At 39.3% G+C, this 22,218-nt stretch overlaps 1 protein-coding gene across 1 annotated transcript in view; it reads left to right on the forward strand.

The window, feature by feature from the left end:
* The window catches only part of THSD7B (thrombospondin type 1 domain containing 7B), a 299,407-nt gene that overhangs the window by 192,261 nt on the left and 84,928 nt on the right, over positions 1-22,218 (forward strand). Inside the window, exons 14-15 of the mRNA XM_088168384.1 lie at positions 10,874-11,068; positions 15,194-15,457. Of these exons, the coding sequence (XP_088024510.1) occupies positions 10,874-11,068; positions 15,194-15,457 (459 nt within the window). The remainder of the gene's footprint in view (positions 1-10,873; positions 11,069-15,193; positions 15,458-22,218) is intronic.

The following is a 22,218-nucleotide window of genomic DNA, read 5'->3' on the forward strand; positions in this document are numbered from 1 at the left end:
TGTACTACATAATGACTGAGTCATAATTTTTGAATTGACAGTCAACATATATTAAATCAGATCATCTATTTGAAACAGTTGTATTTCATAAACTGTAGCTGACAGTTTATTATCTTATCTGTGAGAACTCCTTTCTTCCTTTGCCTCAAAACCAATACCCATACAACTGAACTTTTGGTAGAAGTCAAGGTCACAGCTTTGGAATAAAGTTATATATGGGAATTGCCTGTCTTCACGCTGAAAAGGTGAGTAAATCAAAAGTGCTGATATGGTAATCTGCAGTGTGTTCTCTTGCATTTTATTGAAACAAAATGATAAGAAGTTTTCTTGACTTCTAAAAACTGGCCTTGGTGAAACTTTCTTTAGAAAGCATCTTAATAAACCTATTTTAAAAATGCCCTTAAAAAATAAATCTTGAAAAAATAAAAAAAATCAACAATGGCAGTAAATTGTAAGATGTGTAACTGTATATATCTTGATGCCAGATCACACAACTTTTCTGGAATGACAGGAGTCAGGAGCTTGAGGGTATGATCCTCTCTGGGTGGAAGAGGTGTGCTTGGAGTTGAACAGGGGCTGCTGGATGCTCCCAGACTGTCAGGCTACAGTTCTCATTCAGATTCTTTATTCTTCTTCTGTGTTTCATCCTTTCCACTGCTGGGTTTTTCACTGAAATTTTGAACTGTGGGCAAAATTATTTTCAAATACTGGCTCTTGTCAATTCCTTCTTATCCCATTTTTTTTTTAGTACACATCAGTGAGATCTGGCAATGTGAGGTGAAGAGTCTGTAAAATAAAAATCAGAGTTGCCTCTGAAGATCCTTCTCTTTCTTATTTGTTGATTCAAACTTTCCAGCTTAATCAATTCCTCTTTTATTCCTTGTTGGCATTGACCCTATAGGCCTGAATGGAGGCAATGGTTTTCATTGCTTCTAAGATACTGTTGCTAAATTGTTCATTAATTTGCAGTGAAGAACTCATATATTATACGCACACAATCTCCATACTTCCATGTTAGTGCTGCCTTGATCTATTGAAAAGTAGTTGCATTCAAGGAGGTTTTTTACGGGGGTGGTGGGGGAAGAAAAAATATCTTAAATTGCAAGATTTTTTTTTCTAAAATGAATTATGCATTATTCCGGGTAAGTGAAAACCATGGATGAAATATTGGCATTTAATAATGTAATGCCAGAACCTCCTGGCATAAAGTTCAGTAGCTAGACCAATATTTAAACTGTTGAGCAACGTTATTGCTCTACTAAACCTCATCACTTCACATTTCTCTCTGCAAGATCTACTATTGCCTCAGGCTGTAAATGGAAGATGAGATTTTATTATAAGTCTCCTGGATTAGGTACACAGGAACACACTGGTTGACATTGGCTTTGATATATATGAGCAAAAGTTTATATAGTCATTTTTGCAGTGTTTCCATTCTAAAAGTTAATTAACTGATAAGATAGAACCCTGGAGCATGGGCCTTCAGACAGGACAAGACAAAGGTTTAGAGTGAAATTGAGACTAAGGTCTGATGCAATGAATGATGGAAGAAAGGCAAAATGTCAGTGCAGAAGCTCAGAGAATGTCTCACTTCTGTGTAGCTGTACAATCTGAATTTATTTGCCTGTGCCGTGTCAATCTTGCTCATAGAAACAAATTACTATGAATTCCTGCTATGCTGTGTTTATACTTTCATTATAGCAACAGCAAGAGTTGGTCTCCCAAGTACAGCACATTCGTATGGAAAGTTCCCTTTCCTCTGGGCTTCTGATGAATTAAAAAGCTGCTATTTACTGTTTCTTTGAAATATACACTTAAAATTCCAAATATCAGTTCTCGCTTCTGAAAAGGAAGTGTGATGTGAATCTTGATGGATTTTCAAAGTACCGAACTGGTTTTGTATTGAATTTTGTTTCGTAAATAACTTATTCTAAAGTGGAAGAAATAATTACCACTTTGAGAAATTTTGGAAGTCCTCCTGGTTATGTTCCCTTGGTTTTAAGGGTTGTGGTAGTGCTGGGCATGACTGGAGATAGACTTTGTTCCCTCTTCAGGGCAGGAAGGGTCAGATGTTCCTCTGGGCTTCGTGTCACTGAGGCAGCCTCAGGTCTGGTTGCTGATGTGCTCCTGAGTGATGCCCTCCCTGGGTGCTGCCTCTCCTCTCACAGCCCTGTTGCTGCTGTGTGTGGACAGGGCTGGGAAGGGTATTTCTGCTCTTGCAGGAGGTGGAAGCTGATGATAAATCCTTATCCCTAGCTGAGAGTGGCTCAGCCACTCTCAAATGAGTATGTGAGGTAAAGGGGGGTTCGCTGTTGTTGCAGTGGCACAGTATGAATAGCCAACTCCACTTCTATAAAATTTTATTCCAACTTAATTTCCAAAGATGACCTTCTCCTGCTTTAAGTGCTCCTCAATTTGAACCTCTGATCTCGTAATGACAGTTGGCAAAAACCTTCTGCATCAAGAAAGATTCACACAGAGAGCAATTTTATGGGAGAAACTACTCTGAGCTCCAACAAAGATGAACAAAACTTCACAGGTGAAAAGAGGGTATAAGCTGAGAGTCTAACTGGTGATTTATTATAGCCAAGATTAAAATGATTTGTACTGGGAAGACTGTAATAAAAGAAAATGCAGCACAGTGCATAGTGCAGTATCCCAGGCTGTGGTTGCCTGGAATGAAGATTACTAATAATCTTTCAGCAGGATGGAAACTATTTCTGGGTCTGATGCAATTTATGTTCTCTTGTATTAATTTTTTTAAATTTCATTTGATTGCTTTTTTTCAGTTAAGTAAACCATTAATTATATGATCAGTACCAATGGTAAAGGAATCATGATAGAGTACTTTCTGTGTCCAAATGTTGCTATACATGAATGATCCTATTGTGATCACTCAGTGTTTGGATTGTGTAATTTCTTTAGAAACAAATGCTTGCAAACAAATGCTTTATTCATAGAAGAATCGTTAAAAAGAAAATATAATATAATCTGTTGTTTTCATGGTGAAATAATTGTGAGTTTTCCCATTGCTTCAGCAGGAATGCAATCCGCTTTATAACCCCCCTCAATAATAACAATTTAGTGCAAATTTAAGATGAGTAGCAGCAGCCAAATAAGAAATGTTTCTCTCTTCTTTTGCCCATAAGAAAGGAAGAGATCACTGCATGAAAATCACAATGTCCTGTAAGATACCTTCCTTTGCATCTTCTCTGATCTTCTGCCTTGTTTTTAAGAAACTAGAAGGAAAAAACAAATAGTCCCTTTAGATCTGTTAGCTTCAAAAGAGTAGTAAAAAGGAATGTACTGGCAGTGAGAATAGTCTGAACAGCAAACCTAAGGGAAGATGAATGTAATTATTTTTATTATTTTTAAGAGGCAAAGCTATTGGATCTGCTTCATTCACACACGAAAAAGTTCATTTAGCATGAGCCAGGGGAAATACCACTCCTAATACTTATGGAAATCAGTCTTTTGTATGCCTAGTTTAGAAATACAGCCTTCTTGGACTGTTAGTCTTTTCTGAGAGATTTTGGTGTCTTTTTTGGTTTTGATTTGTCTTCTCTTTTTTTTTTTTTTTTTTTTTTTTTTTTTTTTTTTTTTTTTGTGTTTCCTGCCAAAGAATGGATGCCCTGACACAGGGCACACTTTTCCCCTGAAGAGTAGGAATGTTTGGAATGTTGGGAAAAAGTAGGAAAAGCCATTCTGGATGGATAATTTACATATTATGTGTATATATATATGGAACTCCCACACATCAGAGTGTGATTGCTCTTACTGGGATTTCAATCTGTGTACTTGGTTTTCCCACTTGGTAAATCTGAAAACCTCAAACATTTCATTTTTCAAGGCTGTGGGAAGGAAATTTTTCACAATCTCTTTCTGCCTCTCTTACCTTGAATCTAAGTACAGTGTCTTTACTGTACTTAGACTGTGCTGACCCTTGAATCTCAAGTCCAGTATCTTTATTTTTTCTCACATGAGGTGGACAATATTGTATGATGGCTGAAAGATACTTAATTTAGATAACATGAATTATTTGAGTGTGCGTTTTTATTAGCTTCAGTCAAAGTAATTTCAGTTGCATTATCAGTTTTAGGCTGGAGATGAGTAGCCAGACTTCAGACCTTAAAGCATTTAGTATTCTTATCTGTTTTTTTATGGTAGAAAAGTGATAGTTAGAGTGGAAATTTTTATGCAGGACCATATATACAAAATTCATTGGTATTTCAGAAAACTTTGAGAGCAGTTTCCATGAGGGAAAGAGATTAGGATGAGTTGGAAAGCTGTTAAGGGGCCTGGGTAGCTTTAGCTGCTGGTCCCTGAGCAAGGGGGCAAGAACAGTGTGAGTTTTGAATTCCAAAATGAGAAGAGCCAGAGCTGGGGAATGGTGAGCTGAGGAGGAAATGTGGACTCAAGTCTGGAGGTGTTACCTTGGACCATCATATTTTAAATCTAATATTGGGACTAGTTGTGGGTGTGTTAGTGTTGTGTTCTGGATTTAGTATCTGTGCCTCACTGCAAAGAAAGTCAGTGCTTGCTTAATCACCTCAGTAATTTTCCAGCTTGAGTTACTAGAAATATTCTAATGTGTTTGTTTTCCATTTTCTCTCTCTCTTGTTATTTGGTATGTTTGATTCTCTGTGTTTACTGTCATCTCAATGCATGTATTTATAGCAGGATGGCTTAGTCTTATTTTCAAGTTGTGCAATAAATAATTAATCTTAAATATAACTTGATGATAGGCGCTACAAAGAAATTGAACTCGAGTAATTTTGGTAATTGTGGGCCACAGAAGAAGGAAAAAAATTAACATGTTTTTGTATTTTATGTTCTCTGAAAGGAGCATAATTTCTATCATTAATCATCTAATGCACTTCCATTGATTTTCTTTTTAATAGAAAATGAAAGTAAAAGCAATTCAAAACCTATAATAATGTTAGGGGGAAAAGGGAAAAATTGTGAAAGATTCTTTAGACTGATTGCATTATGTAGAAGCACTCAGATTGCAGTTATTCTCTGGACAAAGTAAATTTGAAACATTAGAAGCTCATATTATTTTGCTTTCCTGGCCAGGCAGAGTGTGAACCACTTAGAATAAGAAAACACTTGTATGAAAATAGTGCTCAACATTAATATATCAATCCTGTGTTCTGCATTCAGTGTGTGGGTGGGAGGAGGAATGGGCTTTACAGCAATGTGCTTCTCTCCTGCTCCTCCTCAAACAGTGGGCAGTTTTGGTTCACAGATGAGGAAAAAATAAAACCTCAAGTCACACAGCTTGGCAAAATTGACATGTGCAGCTCAGCTCCTACAGCAATTCAGATCCTTTATTCCAAACCGAATAATTGATCATCTCGTCCATGAGTATCAAACAAAATTTGCACTCTGAGGAGTTATTTTAGATGGAACAGAGGTGAGTCCAGTTGAAGGTATTAAATGGTACTGGAGGTTCCCTCCCATCTTGCTGGCCCTGAGCTGCAGCAGGGACTCCTTCTGGGGCTGCTGCACCTACATTAACCCCATGCACATCTTACTGTGAAAGGCTGCAGAGAGAAACCAGCCTAAAGAGCAGCTACAGCCTGGACCTTTAGCTTGAGAAGGGCATTCACAGTTTTGCATGCTGTTTCTCCTTCCCTTATAATTCTATCCAAACTTCTCCCCTTTCCCATTATAATCTCTTCTCCATGCTGATGCTCTGCACCCAACTTTTCTGCTCATTTCTTCCCTGACCCCTTTTCATGCAAATCATTTCAGTTGCTTTCCTTTATCTTTTCAGTTGGTATTTACCATCTTTATTGCATCCCAAGCTCATCTCGGGTTCCCCTTGTTTGTTTATAGAGACTGTTGGTCGGGATCTGTGTTTATTCAGCTCTGTGTTTGCTCGGTGGCATTTGTCAGCCCTTTAGCACTACTGTCAATATCATTAATAATTACAAAATGGGAAACTGATGACCTCGGAGACAGTTTTCCTGCTGAATAACTAGTTGTCCCAGCTCTTCCTCAGTTATTTGTATGAGATTTTTGTCTGTGATGTCCTTCCTGGCATCTTTGTTCTTTTCCTCAGACTTAATGGTTATCTTATGGTATGTTTCTGTAAGTCCAGACTATGGACACACTTCATGGCAGGAAGTGCTGCTGCATCCAAGGAGGCTGCCACAGGGATGAAGTTAAGTGTATATTTATGTCCTTATAGGATCAGGACTTTAAACTTCAACCTGAGTCCCAGCAGAGCCTTATCTTATGTCTTCTATTATGTCTGCTTCTGGCCTGCTATAATTAGGGGTTGCATTAACATACCAATAATAACGTAAATGTTCCACCTGGGATTCTGAAGAAACTTGTTGCAAGTATGAAGGAGCATCAATATAGAAAATAAATGAGGTCATCCTGAGTTAGGGGACTATACTTACACTGAGCAAGTCTAGATCCTTATAGTTATTTTATTCTTAAATTTTCTAATATATTATCCCCTTTTTCGCTTACCAGTAGTGATGTGTGTAAGAAATTATGTCATTTCATAATAAGACATGTCATGTCATAGTAAGAAATTATCTCATTACACTGAGGGGTACCAAGAATAACTATGCAACAGAAGTGAGGATTTTTCTGAACAAGAAGGTAAACATCTATATTAAAATAATTTCTTTGACTTTACATGCTGGCTTTGATTTTTCAACCATTCTTAGAATTTGAAGACAGGGAAGATTATGACCTTATTTTGCCTACAGCTCTTGGCATTAAAGCTCTTGTCTAGCCTCATAGCTCATCCTATTGTTCCTGTACTAATTCCAGTCATTTGATTTGCGCTACTGCAGTGTTTGGCTTGAGTGTACCTTCCTGGAATTATCAGTCATTGTTTTCAGATGTTCTAATGACATTTAATTCCAGAGTTTTGAAAACACTAATTTACTTTTCTCAAATTGAAAGTGCCATGGTACAATATAATTTTACTAGTTTATAGCTGATACTCTCAGTCTTTAGCTTTTTACCCTTTGGAATCTGTTGGAATGCGTTTTTAAAGGAAAATTGATTGTAACTTTGGTAAATGAATATGATTACAGAGGCTGTCTGTAATTGGATTTTTACTTAAGAGGAATTAAATTTATGTTATGTTTCCGTATTGGAGTCAATTCTGTGCCTGTAATATTTAATTCTCAGTACAATTCCTTTTGTTAGGATCATCTCCTATGCTCAAAGTCAGGCACAAGCACCTGAGTTCCTTCAGTTTGATGCTGATACACTTCTTTGGTGATGATGTAACATCATGCAAGGATGCCTTCAGTGCCTCTGCAATCTGATAGTGTACAAACATTTGATTTCACCATATAAAAGTTTATAGGAGAAGTGTCTGTTATTTACTTTCAATTTAGGAGAAATGTAGTTACAGAATGTAGCTCCCATATGCTTGTGTGTGCCATATGCTGAGATGCTGGCACACAGACACGCTCTTGTGCGTGGGAATGCAAAGCCAGAAGACAGAGACTGTCACACTGAATATTCCCTTAGCAGTCCTTGCTCAGTCTCCTGGCAGGGCCCTGTAGCAGCAGAAAGGGAAATTTGTTCCCCAAGCTCTGCATTTAACACTTAAGCCTTGAAGCAAAGCAGTTGCATCTGCAGCTATTTTCATTGCTCATATTAATTGCTATGTTGTGCTGGCACTTTCACCGGTGCATCCACACAGTCTGCTAAACAATTCCAGCCCTTCCTTGAAAAAAAAGTTATTTTCTTTCAGCCTTTTAAACCTGGCTACCTTTTAATTCATGATCTCATGTTTAGCATTACAAGAAAAAGTGTTTTGATTTTTGTTTTTTGATGACAACAGTTCTTCTTATATCAGTGGAACTGCATTACAATGTCATCCCACAGTTTGGTCCCAAGTGTTTAATTCCAGTTTGGTGGTGTTGACTGGTGGTAATAAAAAAGAATAGCAGTAGTTTAAAAGGAAATCCTGCATTTCCTTTCTTCATGGGAATCAATATTATAATTTGAAAGCCTTTATCTGGCAGCGTCCTATTATTAGCTGTTTTATTCATATGTTTGTGTCCATTTTAAATGCTGCAGAGATGGTAGAAATCACACATTATGCCTAGGAGGGATTTATTACTCCGATTTTTTTTCTCAGTGCATAGGACTGCAAATGGACTGCATTTGCTCTCTGGGGGTATCCCACTTGAAAAAACAAAAGAGATGTTGACATAACAGAAATAGCTTTGCAGTATGAGTTTATTTAAAACCATTGTGACAGAACTGAGGATTAAGGGGAAATATTTTTTATGGAACATAAACCACATATGAGCCAAACCAATCAGTAGTTTGAAACCACCGAGGATAAATAATTTTACTTTCCTGAAGGTTCACTGAAAACAAATTTCTCTCATTCTCTTTCCAGTTGTGCCTGTATATAAAAATATTTTTCTCCCAGAAGTTAAAGCTAAGTAAAGTAGGAAGTTTGCAGGAAGCAGAAATGAGAGGATTGGTTCCTGGTGGAACCACTGGAGTTGGGTCCATCCTCTCTGCTGCTTTCTCCCTGCCCCTTCCCAGTCTGTTAAAATGCCCTGATGGGCTTTTGCTTTATCATTTCCTTTAGCAATTCATGCAGCTCACCTCAAGCCATGTTTTAAGTGTGTAGCAAGAATCACAGGAAATCATCCTCCTCCCTTTCTTGAGGTGTATGTCTCTTACTAGAATACACACTAAATATTCTTTTTAGCCCCTTCTTGTCGCTGTGCTTGTACGTATCTAATCCACTATATTATTTGTCATTTTAATTTAACTTTCCTCTCTCATGTTTCCGTTGTCAATAATTTCTTTAAGCTCCATGATCTCTGTCAAATATTTGCCCTGATTTCATATGTCCTTATATATTTAGCATCCAAATAGGCTCAGTGAACTTGGTGAATTATTTGTATGCTTAAAGTTGTGGCCGTTTGTGCAGAAGATCGGGTGTTAGATAATAACTGATCACAGCAATGGGGTGTCTGGTTTAACATCGATACCTAGAACTTCCATCACTTGTACTGACATTATTAATAGATGTCAGGAATGAACTGTGCTTTTGTGCCAGCTCCCAGTGAGCTTTGCAGTGGGGTGGTTTGCTCTGCAGTCACAGTTCCTGCTGTGGGGCTGGCAGTGGAGGACCGTGTTCATGTTGATGTCCCTGCCAGCTGCTGTCATGATGCTGAGGAGCTGCTCTGCATCCCCTTGGCCAGACCTCACGTGGTCACAGCTGGGCTGCCAAATCTGGGGTGCTCTTGCTGAAGGTAATGAGGCTACACAGACCTTGGGCACCAGAGTCTCTCCCTCGTTTAACCTTCCTGAAGGGGGTAATTGCACCGTGTCCCTGCTCAGAGCAGCGACCCTTGTCCCATAATTGAGGAGGGGGAGGGCTCCCAGTCTGGGAAGGGTCGCAGGATTGGAAGTGAAAGGCAAGGATCAGCAATTTAGAGGTGGTTATTAATATGCTGATTTGCTGTCACTTGAGTCTAAAGAGACTTTTAACAATTGCTTGCCTTTTGCATGCTCTTCAAAAATGCTGGTTTTTTCCATAGAATCTGATTACATTTTAATAAGACTTTTTTTTAATTTCTAGGTGATTGTCAACCCATTCCTTTGTCCCAGTACTGTAGTTGAAACCCAAAAATTCATGTGTATTCATTGCAGAGTTACACCCCAGTAAATCCTTTAACTGTAAGAAAGCAGAGTTCTTCTAACCTTTCTTTTCACGCACTCTTATGTTAAATGCTGGCAACAAGGAAAATATATGCAGCCTCAAAAACCTGAATTATTTAGCAATTGTCATAAAATATTATCACAGGTTGTTAAAGTTAAATAATAAAATCTGGATTAAATAATTTCATCCTCAGTAGCTTTATGATACAATGTGTGGACTTGCCTAGAATCAGGGAACCCAACATGACTAAACTCCAAGAGCCAAATTCAGTTCATTACTCTATCCCTGAGTTTATTACCTTAATCAAGTCATGACCTACCTTTGCTTTGTTTAACCTACACCGGAGGATATAAATAGCCTATAATCTTGGAGGTTTTGTGAGAATTAATTATTATTAATGAAATGAAAGACTCCATGATATGCAGGCTATTTTTATTTATTATAATCACTATTAATTCACTGACTTTAGCAAATTTTATCCTAGGCTTCCTGTGACTCAGATTCATACATTAAGTACTTTTGTTCTCTGTCATGGCTATACAGTACCAATATCCACCGTGAAAAATTAATTATTAGTTCTAAAAAAGGACAACAGACAAAGTGGGAGAGTATAAGAGGTATCACAATATTTAGGGAGCTCAATATAGAGGGGCAAGACTTGGAATTTACACCTCACTGCAAGAAGCATTCAGCTGTAGCATCTGCTCAGTCATTCCCTTCATCTGAAATACGGAAAAAACGAGTTTTGGAGAAAGAAGCTGCTTTTATAGTTTTTAGGGGATTTTTTTACTACTTTAAAGCAGTTTAATTTCCATGAGTAGCAAGTGCATTGCGGCTTGTGAATCCTGTCCTGGACCCAATATGTCATCTGGCACATGGCCACAGTGTTACATGTTTTCTTGCTACATGTATCATTGGCTAAAGTGTCCCCATAACCTTTAAAATTACTATCTCGTTGAGAATATTGAGTTTATATCATCATTGAGATAACACAGTGATCAAATAAGAATGAGTCTTTATGGTTTTGTGGAGCTTCCATCATATCAATGATTGACACATGAACAATGCCCTAAATCCAAATCAGCTTTATTCTGTTAATCCAGGGGAGTGAATCTCACAGGGAACACCAGGACTGACTGCCCAGAGTGTGATACAATATTAATACACGAGAAGATAAAGATTTCTGTCCCTTGCTTGCAGCTGTGACGTGCCTGTCGGAGCAGGGTGGCTCTGCCGCCGTCGGTGACTGCGTGCGCTGGGCAGGAGCGATGCCAGCCCTCGTCCAGGAGTGCCTCATTCCCTGCAAGGATGACTGCACTTTCACCCCCTGGTCTAAATTCACAGCCTGCTCCTCTGACTGTGACACAAGCAGGAGCAGGAGGCGGTCGCTCACAGGTATAATCTTTTACAATATTTGTCTGATTGGCAATAATGCCTCTGGAGTGTTGGAGTGGTGGGAAAATCCAGACAGAGCAGTTACCTTGCTTAATTGATTTTTGATCTGGCACTGATCGTTGCCAGCCTTATACATATTCCAACACAAGAGCAGTGCAGAAAAACTCGCTGGTGGAAAGGTTTTAGACATAAACCAAATGGAACAGTGACCACGCTTTGTGCAAGTTTACCTGACCTATTAATCTGGGAAGCATGCAGAAAATACATATACAAGAGTACAAATCAGAGTGATTTTCTGGGGGAAGTTTAAAACTAGTTTTGTGCTCAGCAGTATGCCCCACTTCAACAAGGCAAATTAATACCATGGATAAAGAAAACCCAGTACCATTAGAACAGCTTTGTTTGATCTTTTACAAGTATTCATTAAACTCACCGGTTGGAACCATTTGATGGAGCAGTCTTCCATACTTGCTGTCGAGGTTTGTTATTATGTTATTTGAATGCTGACCAAACTGGAAAGCTTTAAAACTCCTTAACATGAATAGTTTGGAATTGTATGCTTTGCTGGGAGTTGTCTTCCCCCACGTGCATAGTTACATCAAATAAAAATGAATTATACTCTTCTTACATGGTTTACAAGAAATTTGCTTTTATTGTTCTTCTCAACACTCGTATCTTTTCATGTTTCTGTGTTGTGTTTGAGGGCTAATATGTACACCTGCCTTGAGTTTGCTCTTTTAATAGAGGTGAAACTTCAAAGATTTTGACTGTGGAGTAGAGTGCTAAAATTGCTGTAAGAATATCTGCTGAGATAAAAGCTGGGATCTGAAGGGCAACAAAATGTGGTGGCCACCACTGCTCCTTCCTCCTAGACTCATGTGTCCTGCATGGCTGTTTTCTTACTCCATTTGTTACTGCTGTAATGTTCTGTGTGTTTTACTAACTAACAATTACAGCATACATTTATACTGGTTTCAAGCTGCCATTTGTCAGTGTGGCTCATTAAAGGATAAAGATTTCTTTTTCACATAAAACCCCAGTATTATACAATGCTCTGTAGTTTCTGGCAAAGAGCATATTCTAAAATGTTCTCTATACCAGTGCATGTATGTTTATAGTAGGAGAAATGCTTGATTCCCAGCAAAATAATAGGTGCCTGATCTTACAAAAAATATGTAAAAAATAATGAATAGTTACTTACATGTAGTGTAAAATCTGATTTTTCTTTATGAACACTGTGCAAGCTAGAAAACAGTACAGCCCTACCTATCCCCTTTCTTACTCTGTTCTATATCAGATGGAGATCTGTTCAAGTAAGTACATACACCAAAAGTGGTTTGTAATGCCCAGGTTTTGCTGGTTTGTCTCCTCACCTGCACTGCCTTTGTGACCAACCACCACCAGTCTCTCCCCATCTGACCTTGCTGGGTTCCATTTTTCCTGCCAGGATGGAGCTCGTGGTCTCAGCCCGTGCCCAGTGAAGGTATCCTGAAAAGCAAGTGGTGAACATGCAGTGAGTGTCCCAGGTGGGGATGTGGCAGTGCCCCAGAGAGCAGCAAGGGACAAACCAAAGCAGACACTGGGTTTGCTTGGGCCCCCTCTCCAAAGGGGAAGTCAGTGAGACAGGCGCCAGTTTGTATTTGCATAAATCTTGAAAAATAGAGGTAGACAAAAGTCTTGAAAAAATCTCATCCACAGGAACTTGATCCAAAGATTTAAGGAAAATGCGATTTTCAAAAGTATTTTGTGATGTTAAGAGTCCTTTATCTATTTACATTTCACCTCTCTGTAAGTGTACATGGATTGTGCCTCTTGTTCATCAACTGCGTGTGTCTATGCTCAAGTGAATGCTTTGGCTTCATTATAAGAGTTCATTATTAATGTCATTTACTGGAAATCTTCTAATTGTTTGCTAAGTATTTGCTTGCCCTCCACTCAATTTTTAATAGTATAATTCATTTTACTTTATAATTCATCATCGACTACATATAAAATTAGTCATTACTTAAGTGAAAGACTTATTACAGAACATATCAAAATTCAAAGTCATTATAATGAAAACACAATTTTTAGGTGAGTCTTCAGTTAATTAATACAGTCAGTTAATTCACTGTATTATGGATACAAAGCCTTTCTGTATTTTTAATGTTTCCTATAATTTTTATGTACAGTACGTATTACTTGATAATATTTATATAATGTTTGTTGGTATTCAGAAATGTAATTTAATATTCTCTTTATTTTCTATTCTATTTAATTGATGGGTTTATGTCCTCAAAAATTTTTGGAGATGGTATTTTTAGCAACGATTTTTAAAGCAGTCTGTGAAGATGATAAAAGTATCACTACCACTAATTCTAAAAATATTTCTTTGTGAAGAAATGGGATCAATGTCACTTTCCCCCTCAAAATAGGGCTTTTATAGCAACTTCATTTAGGGGGAAAATTCCAACTAAACGGATGGCAGGGCAAGTGGAAAAAAACCCAGTCACGTAAGTGTGGGATTATTAGCATCCTTTCCTCAGTCTGTTGTACTTCGTGTCATGATGGCAAAACATGGGCAAATCCCAAATTCCCATGTTTGCCAATACAGTGCAGAGCACACAACTGAACATACAGAGTTTGTGGCTCCTCATGGCTTCTCAAACAGAAAAGGCTGGAAATGCCTTTGGAGCTCCCAATCTAGTGAAAGTCTTATAAAAGACTTTCCTTGAAGTATGGGGAGTTGTACCTGGATTTCCTCATAAATATATACAAAAAAAAATATAAACATAGATTTCTCTACCAAACTGTAAAGATGCTGGCACTAACTGATTTTTTGCATCCCTTTGTTCTGGCAAATTCTGCATTACCCAGAACTCTGGCAATACAATTTTGAAAGAGCTGGGTCTTAAAGGATGGCAATAGCAAGGGTCTACAGTCAGGGGCCTTTCATTTGGAGGTACATATTTGTCTGGAAACAGGCACTGATGAGACCCAGCTTGTCTGTGGTGAAATGGCTCTTGGTTCCAGTCTGGAAAGGAGGTTGTTGAGTTATATAACTTACCTTTTGGTTTTAGTATCTTATCTGTGTGCAACGAAGAGAAAACATTTCATCTGGGATCAGAGCTTTAAAAACCTTCTGCAGAAGTGTTTTTAGTGCATCCCAGATCCCCAAGGAATGTTTTGAGTATGGGATACAGATGCAGTTTGTTGTTGAAGATGAATTCTCCCTTCTGTGCAGATGCCAAATGCAAAGACATTCCTGAGCTCAGCCAGCATCAAGATTGTTCCACGGCACGCTGGTTGACCTGTGCCAAGAAAAGCATTGATTTTTATCTTTAGAGGCTGTGTACAGACATTTGTTCCCTTCAGCAGTTGTAGGAATGCAGGGAGCTTGAACTCTCTTTTTTTCATTGTTTCTTCTTGTACTGGGGACCCCCTCTCATGCCTTGAAGTCCTGCAGGTGGAGGGCATGGAGAGTGCAGCTGCACAGAGCGGTACTATGGGTTTATTTGGATGCTGCTGCTGCTTCCTAAAACTACTGAAAGAGCCTTCTTTTAAAACCTGTTGAAGGAACAGAGCAAAGGAAAACATAAAAGCAAACACAGCCATTGAAATGCTTCCCAGCCCTAATAATTTACTGAGGATTATCTTTTTCTGTTTTCTTCAAAGCACGGTTTTTGTGCACAGCTCATCTTTAACTAATTTGTAAAGAAATCTCAAAGAAGTTGTAGCTAATGTAGGGTCCTCTGGAAGTTGTCCTGGCAACCATTGATTGAGAACAAGTAGAGACAAAACAATCAATTTATTTTCATCAGATAATTAGAGGGAAATGATATTATATGAAATTACAAAGTGGTTCTGGGCAGACCATTCCTAGAGTAAGACTTTGTATTTTACCCCTTGATCTCCCCATCAGAAAATACTTCCAAGTTCTCTGGTTGCCCCTGGAGATAAATACGTTGTCCTTGCACACCAGAGCACTGGCAGCAGCTAATAGACGCTTCAGAAACATCCCTGAATATTAACATTCAGATTGTCTTGGTTCTAATGTGTTGAATTCATGCAAGTATAAATAATATGACGTTGTTATCAAGAGTAGCAGATGTTGAGCTAACACACAGATTTCTGTGGTTGGAACAGGGCGAAGCAGAAAGCGAGACAAATGCCAGAACACTGAAGTTTATCCTCAAGTTGAAACAGAGCCGTGCCCCTGCGAGGTATTCACCTCCCAGCCCCATGGAAATTGGTCTGACTGCATCATCAGAGGGGGTCCATCCCAGCTGCAGCTGGGAATGCCATCCCAGGGAGTGGCCAGGGAGTGTGGCCAGGGCGTGCGGCTGCGAGCCATCGCCTGCTACGACAGGACCGACAGACTGGTGGAGCCATCTCGCTGTAGCAGTTCGGGTAAGGAGGTGTCAAACAGCCCTCAACACGTGTGAATAGCACTCCATGGCTCACTGTGGAGCTTATCCGAGGTGTGTGCTCGCTGGAATAGCTCTCACAAGTTCGCCGTGGGTGTTGAACACAGTTCGAATATTTCCTTATTGCTGTTTAATACTGAGGTTTTCCTCAGTGTAAGGGTCTGCTGGTATTTCTGCAATGGAAATGAAGCACAAGAAGGCTAACGTTGGCTTCACTGCCAGAATACCAGAGGCATTTCTTTTATTTCCCTGAAAATCCCATAAAAATACAAGCTTCGGAGGAGGTATATTTATTTCAGTGAGCATTTTGTTTGAAGAGACCTCCTACTTCAGCTTTTACTTGTTCAGGAGTTTTTATTTCCTTTCACTAAGTTTGGAGCTTGCATGGTTGTTTTCAATGAAGGAATTCTCAATTTTCTAGAGATAATTATATTTAATTACAAAATGCCTGTGATATCACCTGCTGTCCCTCATGCCAAGCACATGTGGCTTCAACAGCCAGTGGTGTCCTCCTTGCAATTATGTGCCAGTGTTAAGCTCAAATTCATAGAGTATATTTTCATGTCACTGCTTCCTGGGGTGCTGTCCATCTATATTTCTTATATAGTCAAGTAGCCTGTATCAGAAAGGGACAGAATTAAAACCAGAGAGAGCAGGATATGTCATTCCATTTGGGTGTTTTTTCACAATTTCCATGATATGCAGTTCATTGAATGATTTAAGTTGGAAGTGACCTTAAATATCACCTCATATCAGAGCTCCCTTCCACTATGCCAGGTTGCTCCAAGCCCAATCCAACCTGGCCTTGAGCACTTCCAGGGATGGGGCAGCCATAACTTCTCTGGGAAGCTTGTGCTAGAGCTTCACCACCCTCACAGTCAAGAATTTCTTCCTGGTATCAAATCTAACCCTGCCCTCTGTGCATTTGAAGCCATTGCCCCTAGTCCTACCACTTACTACAGACATAAGCCTTTATTTTAGGAACAAAATTTCTAGCTGGACTGCCCCCAAACCACTGCTGCTCTCTGACTTACAGTCAAAAGTCTTGGGACACCATAGAGCAGGATGTAGTAGTTTGGAAGACTGCTGATGATCTGTATGATGAGAGGGGAAGAAATGATGTCTCAGGAGGAGATTAAGTCATGCAGTGGGCACCAGGAATGCTCCTGAGAGTATAAGGGAGCAGAGAAATCAGCTCTCTAGAGGGTCTTCATGATGAGGAGCAGCAGCCTGAGCCGTGTGTAATAAAGGGAAAAAACCTCCGCTCTAATGAAGTGATTCAGTCCTGGAGTGAATTCCTCTTGCAGCTGTTGATGGCTGTTCCAGCTGGCTGCACAGGTTCATAAAGCAGTTTTCCATGGTTTGTGTTTCAACAATGTGCTTTTGTACCGATTGATTATGCCTCTGTGGCCCATGAAGGAGGAGCAGTATACCTTTCCCCCACATTACCTTTTCTTCTGCAAAAAGGGAGCTGCTGGCTTTTGGAAGGTGGGTTTGCCTGTGGCGTGACTTGCTCTTTTGAGAAACTCAGGGGTTTTATCACTATTAAAAAAGGGAGGTTGTCTATGCGTGGGGCTTTTCTAAATAACCTTGAAGCCTGTTTTCTGTCAGTGATATTTACATGGCATTTTTAATGGTCTGGCTTCTCTTAGGGAGGTAGTAGGGAGTGGCAGCTCCAGGGGAATATTGTTCACTTTCTTGTCTTCAGCTTTTTATGTGAACAAAAATGATGGTGGCACTGCCCTGGTACAGGGCCCACATCAGAGGCAGAGGGGTGGTCAGTGACTTTGGGCATAAAGTCACTAAAAATGGGCAGAAGTTCCATGGGCTCCACTTCTACCACCTTGTCCTGCCTTCCAAGGTTACAGGAAGACAGGTTTGATGTTTATAGTCTCTAGAGCTGGGAACTTTCAAAATGTACTTCTGAGCACCTTATTGAATTAGTGATAGAAACAAATCATTATCCAATTAATAATTAGCAGAATGCTTTTTAACCATAATGGAGAAGAGCAATTTACAGAAGCATGCAGAACTACTAAACCCTGAGAAATTATTCTCAGAGTGGTTTTTTTTAAGCTCAGTTTGTCTTGTACACAATTAGTATCAGGTGACCTTTTTTAACATTTGCTGGCTGGCCATGATTATGGCTAAGTAATCCATTGTCTTATATATTGAATGCCAATCAGTGTGATATCTGGGCATTGTTCTTGCTTTATGAGGTGGGGATAAGCAGATTCCTCTTTTACTTCTCTCAGGTCTTCAGACTTCTCTTTGTTTCCTGCTCTTTTCCGTCAGCAGAGCAGTGCTCTTCCTTCCTTTCCCTTGAACCAGAACAGAAGTGAGAAGTTGTAAGACTTAGACCTCAGTTCTTTGATGGGTCCTTTTGAAGAACTGCAAAATGTAGAAAGAGAGATGTAGGGATGTAAATTGTCCTTCAAGAGTAGGAGTAAATTTGTCCCAGGTTTGATAATGTCCTGAGTACATGGTGTAGGAAAACACAAAAGACCGGAATAGATCAGTTTGTAGCTTTCCTGGAGAGCAAATTCTGGGCTTTTGCCTTCTTGCTGCAGTGATTTTCATTTTCCCCAACTGAAACCTTGTGAACTTAGACTTGAGTAGGGGTTATTTCACTTGGTCAATGTGACCTAATATGTGAGTGCAACAAACTTGTCAAGTGAATGTACAGTTCACTTGAGTCTGGTGTAGAAAGAAACTGCTCAGAAGGGTTCTGGTTCTGAAGCCCTGCTCTTATGCTGATTTTTCTGAGTGATTCTGCATTTGCAGCTTGGAGGGTGAGGGGGGAATCTAACCAAAACCACAATTCATTCTGTTTAATCTGTGTTTCCTAGAAGTTTCCTCTAACTGTCTAAGTCTATTATCCACAAATATATTAACTCTTTAAGCATACCTTCCCAATTGGAAATGGGTATTTTCTCCTCATTGATGTAGTTACTGCAAGCAGAGTATCCCAAGGTCCAGAAAGAGTCAAGACAGAAGCATTCCAGCTGTTCCTTTTTGGAAATGCTCTGTCTACCTGCCTGGGGTCTACAGTTTCTTCTGTTAGGACCTGAAGCCTGGGTGGAGGGAGAGACCTCTGCCCTGACCCACCAGAGCTGAGCAAGCCTGGTGTCAACACTTTGGGTCAGCTGTAGTGGGCATGTTGATCACCACTGACTGCTTTACTCTTCCTTGCTGCTATTTCATTGTGTCTTAGCTTGTGGTCATTAGATATGACAAGCTTAAAAATACAAATCACAGGCTTTTCTGAATTTGATTCCTTTCTGTACCAAATCTTTTCTCCAGGAAAAAAGTATGCTTTTTTTTTTTTTTCATGGCTGGCTTTTGTAATAAACTGCTTTATTTTGGTGTGACCTTTTCCCTTGATCATCCATTCAATAAGCTTGGGAATTGAGTGATCTGCATTTTCCAGTTGAATTAGTGATTTTCTCCCAGATTTGGTTCACCCTTGTTTTTCTTCCTTTAATTTGGAAATGCATCTATGAAATCATGGTTAGAGGTAACTACCTCTAACTACATGACAAAATTGTAATTGGTAATTTGCCTCAAATTTCCTTCCCATCAGAAGACTGCTTATATTGTGCTGAGCTCACTGCTAGTCCAGTGTGTCTCCATTTTCTGACTCGTGTCTGGAGCATGTCTTTGGCCATGAAATTGTCCTTTTACTTGCAGTTCATCCGCTTCCCAATCTGTCATCTGAGCTGCTCATACTATTTTTGAATTTCCATCTCCTTTGTTTTGAATCATTTCCCATCGTCCCTTTGCTTCTCTTTCTTGTGTGCGATGCCAACAGGGTTTTTTTAATCTTAGAGGAACATAGGGTGCCTCATCTGTTCCAAATCAAAGGCTGGAGATTTCTGTGCTCTTGCATGGAGGTTCTGCTTTTGATCCAACGGACAATTTATGGAAAGCAGGAATTTATGAAGAGTGCTTATCCTATTCAAATTCTGCTGTGCTCACAACAACAGGGACCTGGAAGAAAAAGACACGACAGACAAATAGATCCTGGTTTTAAATCACAGAGTGCTTAGCTGCAACCTGCACTCACCTTAAAAAGCTTTAATTATCTCTGAATTTATGAAGGGCACAGCAGGGGTGCTCAAACACCTCCTTACTCTCAGCAGTTCAGTGTCTCATTCTCTGAGCTCCAGTTGCTGGTGGACAAACACATCCTAAAAGGAAAATGCTGGGATTGATTCCCCCCATTTTAGGAGATAATGAGCTGTTTTCAGGTAGTTTTTAATCCCTAGATTTTAATAAGCATTCTGCAAATTTGTATTTGTATGGCTCAAAAAGCCATAAGCAGAGCCTAATAAGTTAAAGGAATATGAGTCAGGTCTGTCGTGGTCTGAAGGCAAACTTACTGCTTCTATGAAGTAGCAGTTTTAGGGGAAAGATTAAAAGAAAAAGGTTGAAAATGCAACATTGAATAGATGCCTGCTTATTTTTGGAAGTGTATCAATATTAGTACATTTTTACACATCTAGTAAATTTTATTTTGAAGAATGAAGTTGTAGAAATCCCTGATTTTGAAAATCTTCAGAATAGAAACGTTTCCGAACAGACGTTTCCTTGTGTTTTTGAAAATATTCCAAAGTTTAATTTCATTCTTAGTCTAAGTGACATTTTATATTGAAATTTCAGTTTTAGTACAACCTGTTGATTTCAGAACCAGCTAGGCTCTCTGTAATCACTTCCCAGAGATAAAAAAGACATCCCTGTTTTATCAACACTGCAGCACAAATCCAAAACACAGCTCTATACCAGAAACTGTGAAGAAAATTAACTCTACCTCAACCAAAACCAGCACAGTCTCTCTCTGTGGCCTTTTTATTACATGATTAGATTTCATTAATGGCTATATTGCTACTAGAAAGCTTTTTGAGGATTGTTTGAAAAAGAAGTTTCAGCTAAAAATTCACTTTATTTTCTGTCTATCCCATTCCCTGGCACGGGAATTAAGGCTGGATCACAGGACTGTCCTGCCCTCGAGTTCCCACTTCAGGACTCTTTGAAGCCACTGCCACCTTTGTCTGTTTTCAGCTCTCTCACAGCTAAATAGCTTCTAAATTTAGCTCTGAAATCCTGACTGGGTTCTGCTGTGGACTCTCTCTGACATTCCTACCTGTCTCCTTGGGTGTATGGTGACACTTTTAATTACAGCTGTGGCTGCCAGGGGAGCTGTAACACAGACACAGAGCCTGGGAAGGACCTGGCCTCCATTTCTTGTTTCACTACAGGATTTTTACATATTGCTCCCATAACAGTGCTCAAAGAGCTTTTATTTATTCCTTATCTTTTCCTTTGTTTGTTTTTTGTTGTTATTTTTTTTTTCAAAATCTGTTCACCATAAGAAAATTTGGCCACAGTTCTTCCTTTATGGATGTTAAAAGACTTATCAAATGAAATTGGATCACAGGACAACTGTTCAGACATTGAGTTCTCTGTGTTTTCCTGGCAACAGAATCAAAGTTAAACAGCCATCAAAAAAGTTATTTCTGAATGGGTCAAACTGGCTATCAAAGAAGCTTATTTAAAGCAAGGTAAGACTTCCCCTGAGGCATTAGTACCCAGAAATGCACATTCTTCTAGGACTTTATCTTCTTACGGAAAGGAAGCATGCATCTTAAGAAAAAATATTTAGAGGCTTGGTTTTTGGAGCAGCATCCTGTAAGTGCTGCATTTAGTCAGAGTGATGTCTGTTGTTACTCCTTGGCTTTAAATACACATCTTTATTGCTTATCTTCTTGCCCAAATTTCTTTTATGCTTTTTGCTGCATTCCATAAAATGACCCCTTTTGAAGACGTGGCAGTGCCAGACTTTATGAAGGAATGGCTTTTTATTGACCTCAAACAGACTTTCTCATGTTTGACATTCACTGTCATCTGCCTCTTGCTGAACCACCTCTGCCCACCCTTGCTCATGTCCATCCCTTTTGTTTCTATTATTAGGCTCAGTTAGGGTTTTTTTTTGTTTGTTTGTTTGTTTTTTACAGATTGATTATAGCTCTTCCATGGGACTCAGGAATGTTTTTAGTGTAGAAATTGTAACTCAGTGTAGGAATAGTCTATGGGAGCTTTAGGAGAGCTGTGATAGCAGGTTAATGCACTGGGTGATCTCCTGCCCTGATTTCTGCAGCAGGCTGTGGGAAGAGAATTTCCTTGAAATGTGGCCCGTCTCTTTGGCCTTAATAACACATTTGTCACAAATACAGCCTGTTATGAGGCAAGGCTCTAATAAAATGTTACCATACAAAGATAGGCTTAGAATTAACGTTTTTCTCTCCCTACATGTCATTCCATTTATATGCTATATTGGAAGTATGAAGAAATACCCTTTTAGCCTAATCCTGTTCATGAATTTCATATTCTAGTCCTAAGACCTCTGTACTTCTGCTGCTCATGGAGAGCTTCATGATCCTTCTGAGATGTGTGGCTGTACTGGGAAGTGATGTGGTGATAGTTCATATGATTCCTCTTATGTCTTATGTGGGCTTTTTTGCAGCCTTTTTTAACCTGTTTGCCTTTATACAACTCTGATGAGCAGAACTTTCAGGCAAATAAATAGAGGACAAATAGTTTTTGAGTGAAGAGTGACAGTTCTGTTGCTTTACTGGTGCTGGGGAGCCCTGTGGCAGCTGGACAGAGTAGGTGTTGTAGTGGAGTTCAGTGGGCATTAAAGGGTTTGTTGTCTGATGCATTCTGAAGGTTTTCGGAAGCAACTTA

Source organism: Sturnus vulgaris, chromosome 7 (assembly GCF_052056855.1).
Source record: "Sturnus vulgaris isolate bStuVul1 chromosome 7, bStuVul1.hap1, whole genome shotgun sequence".
Classification (NCBI taxonomy): domain Eukaryota; kingdom Metazoa; phylum Chordata; class Aves; order Passeriformes; family Sturnidae; genus Sturnus; species Sturnus vulgaris.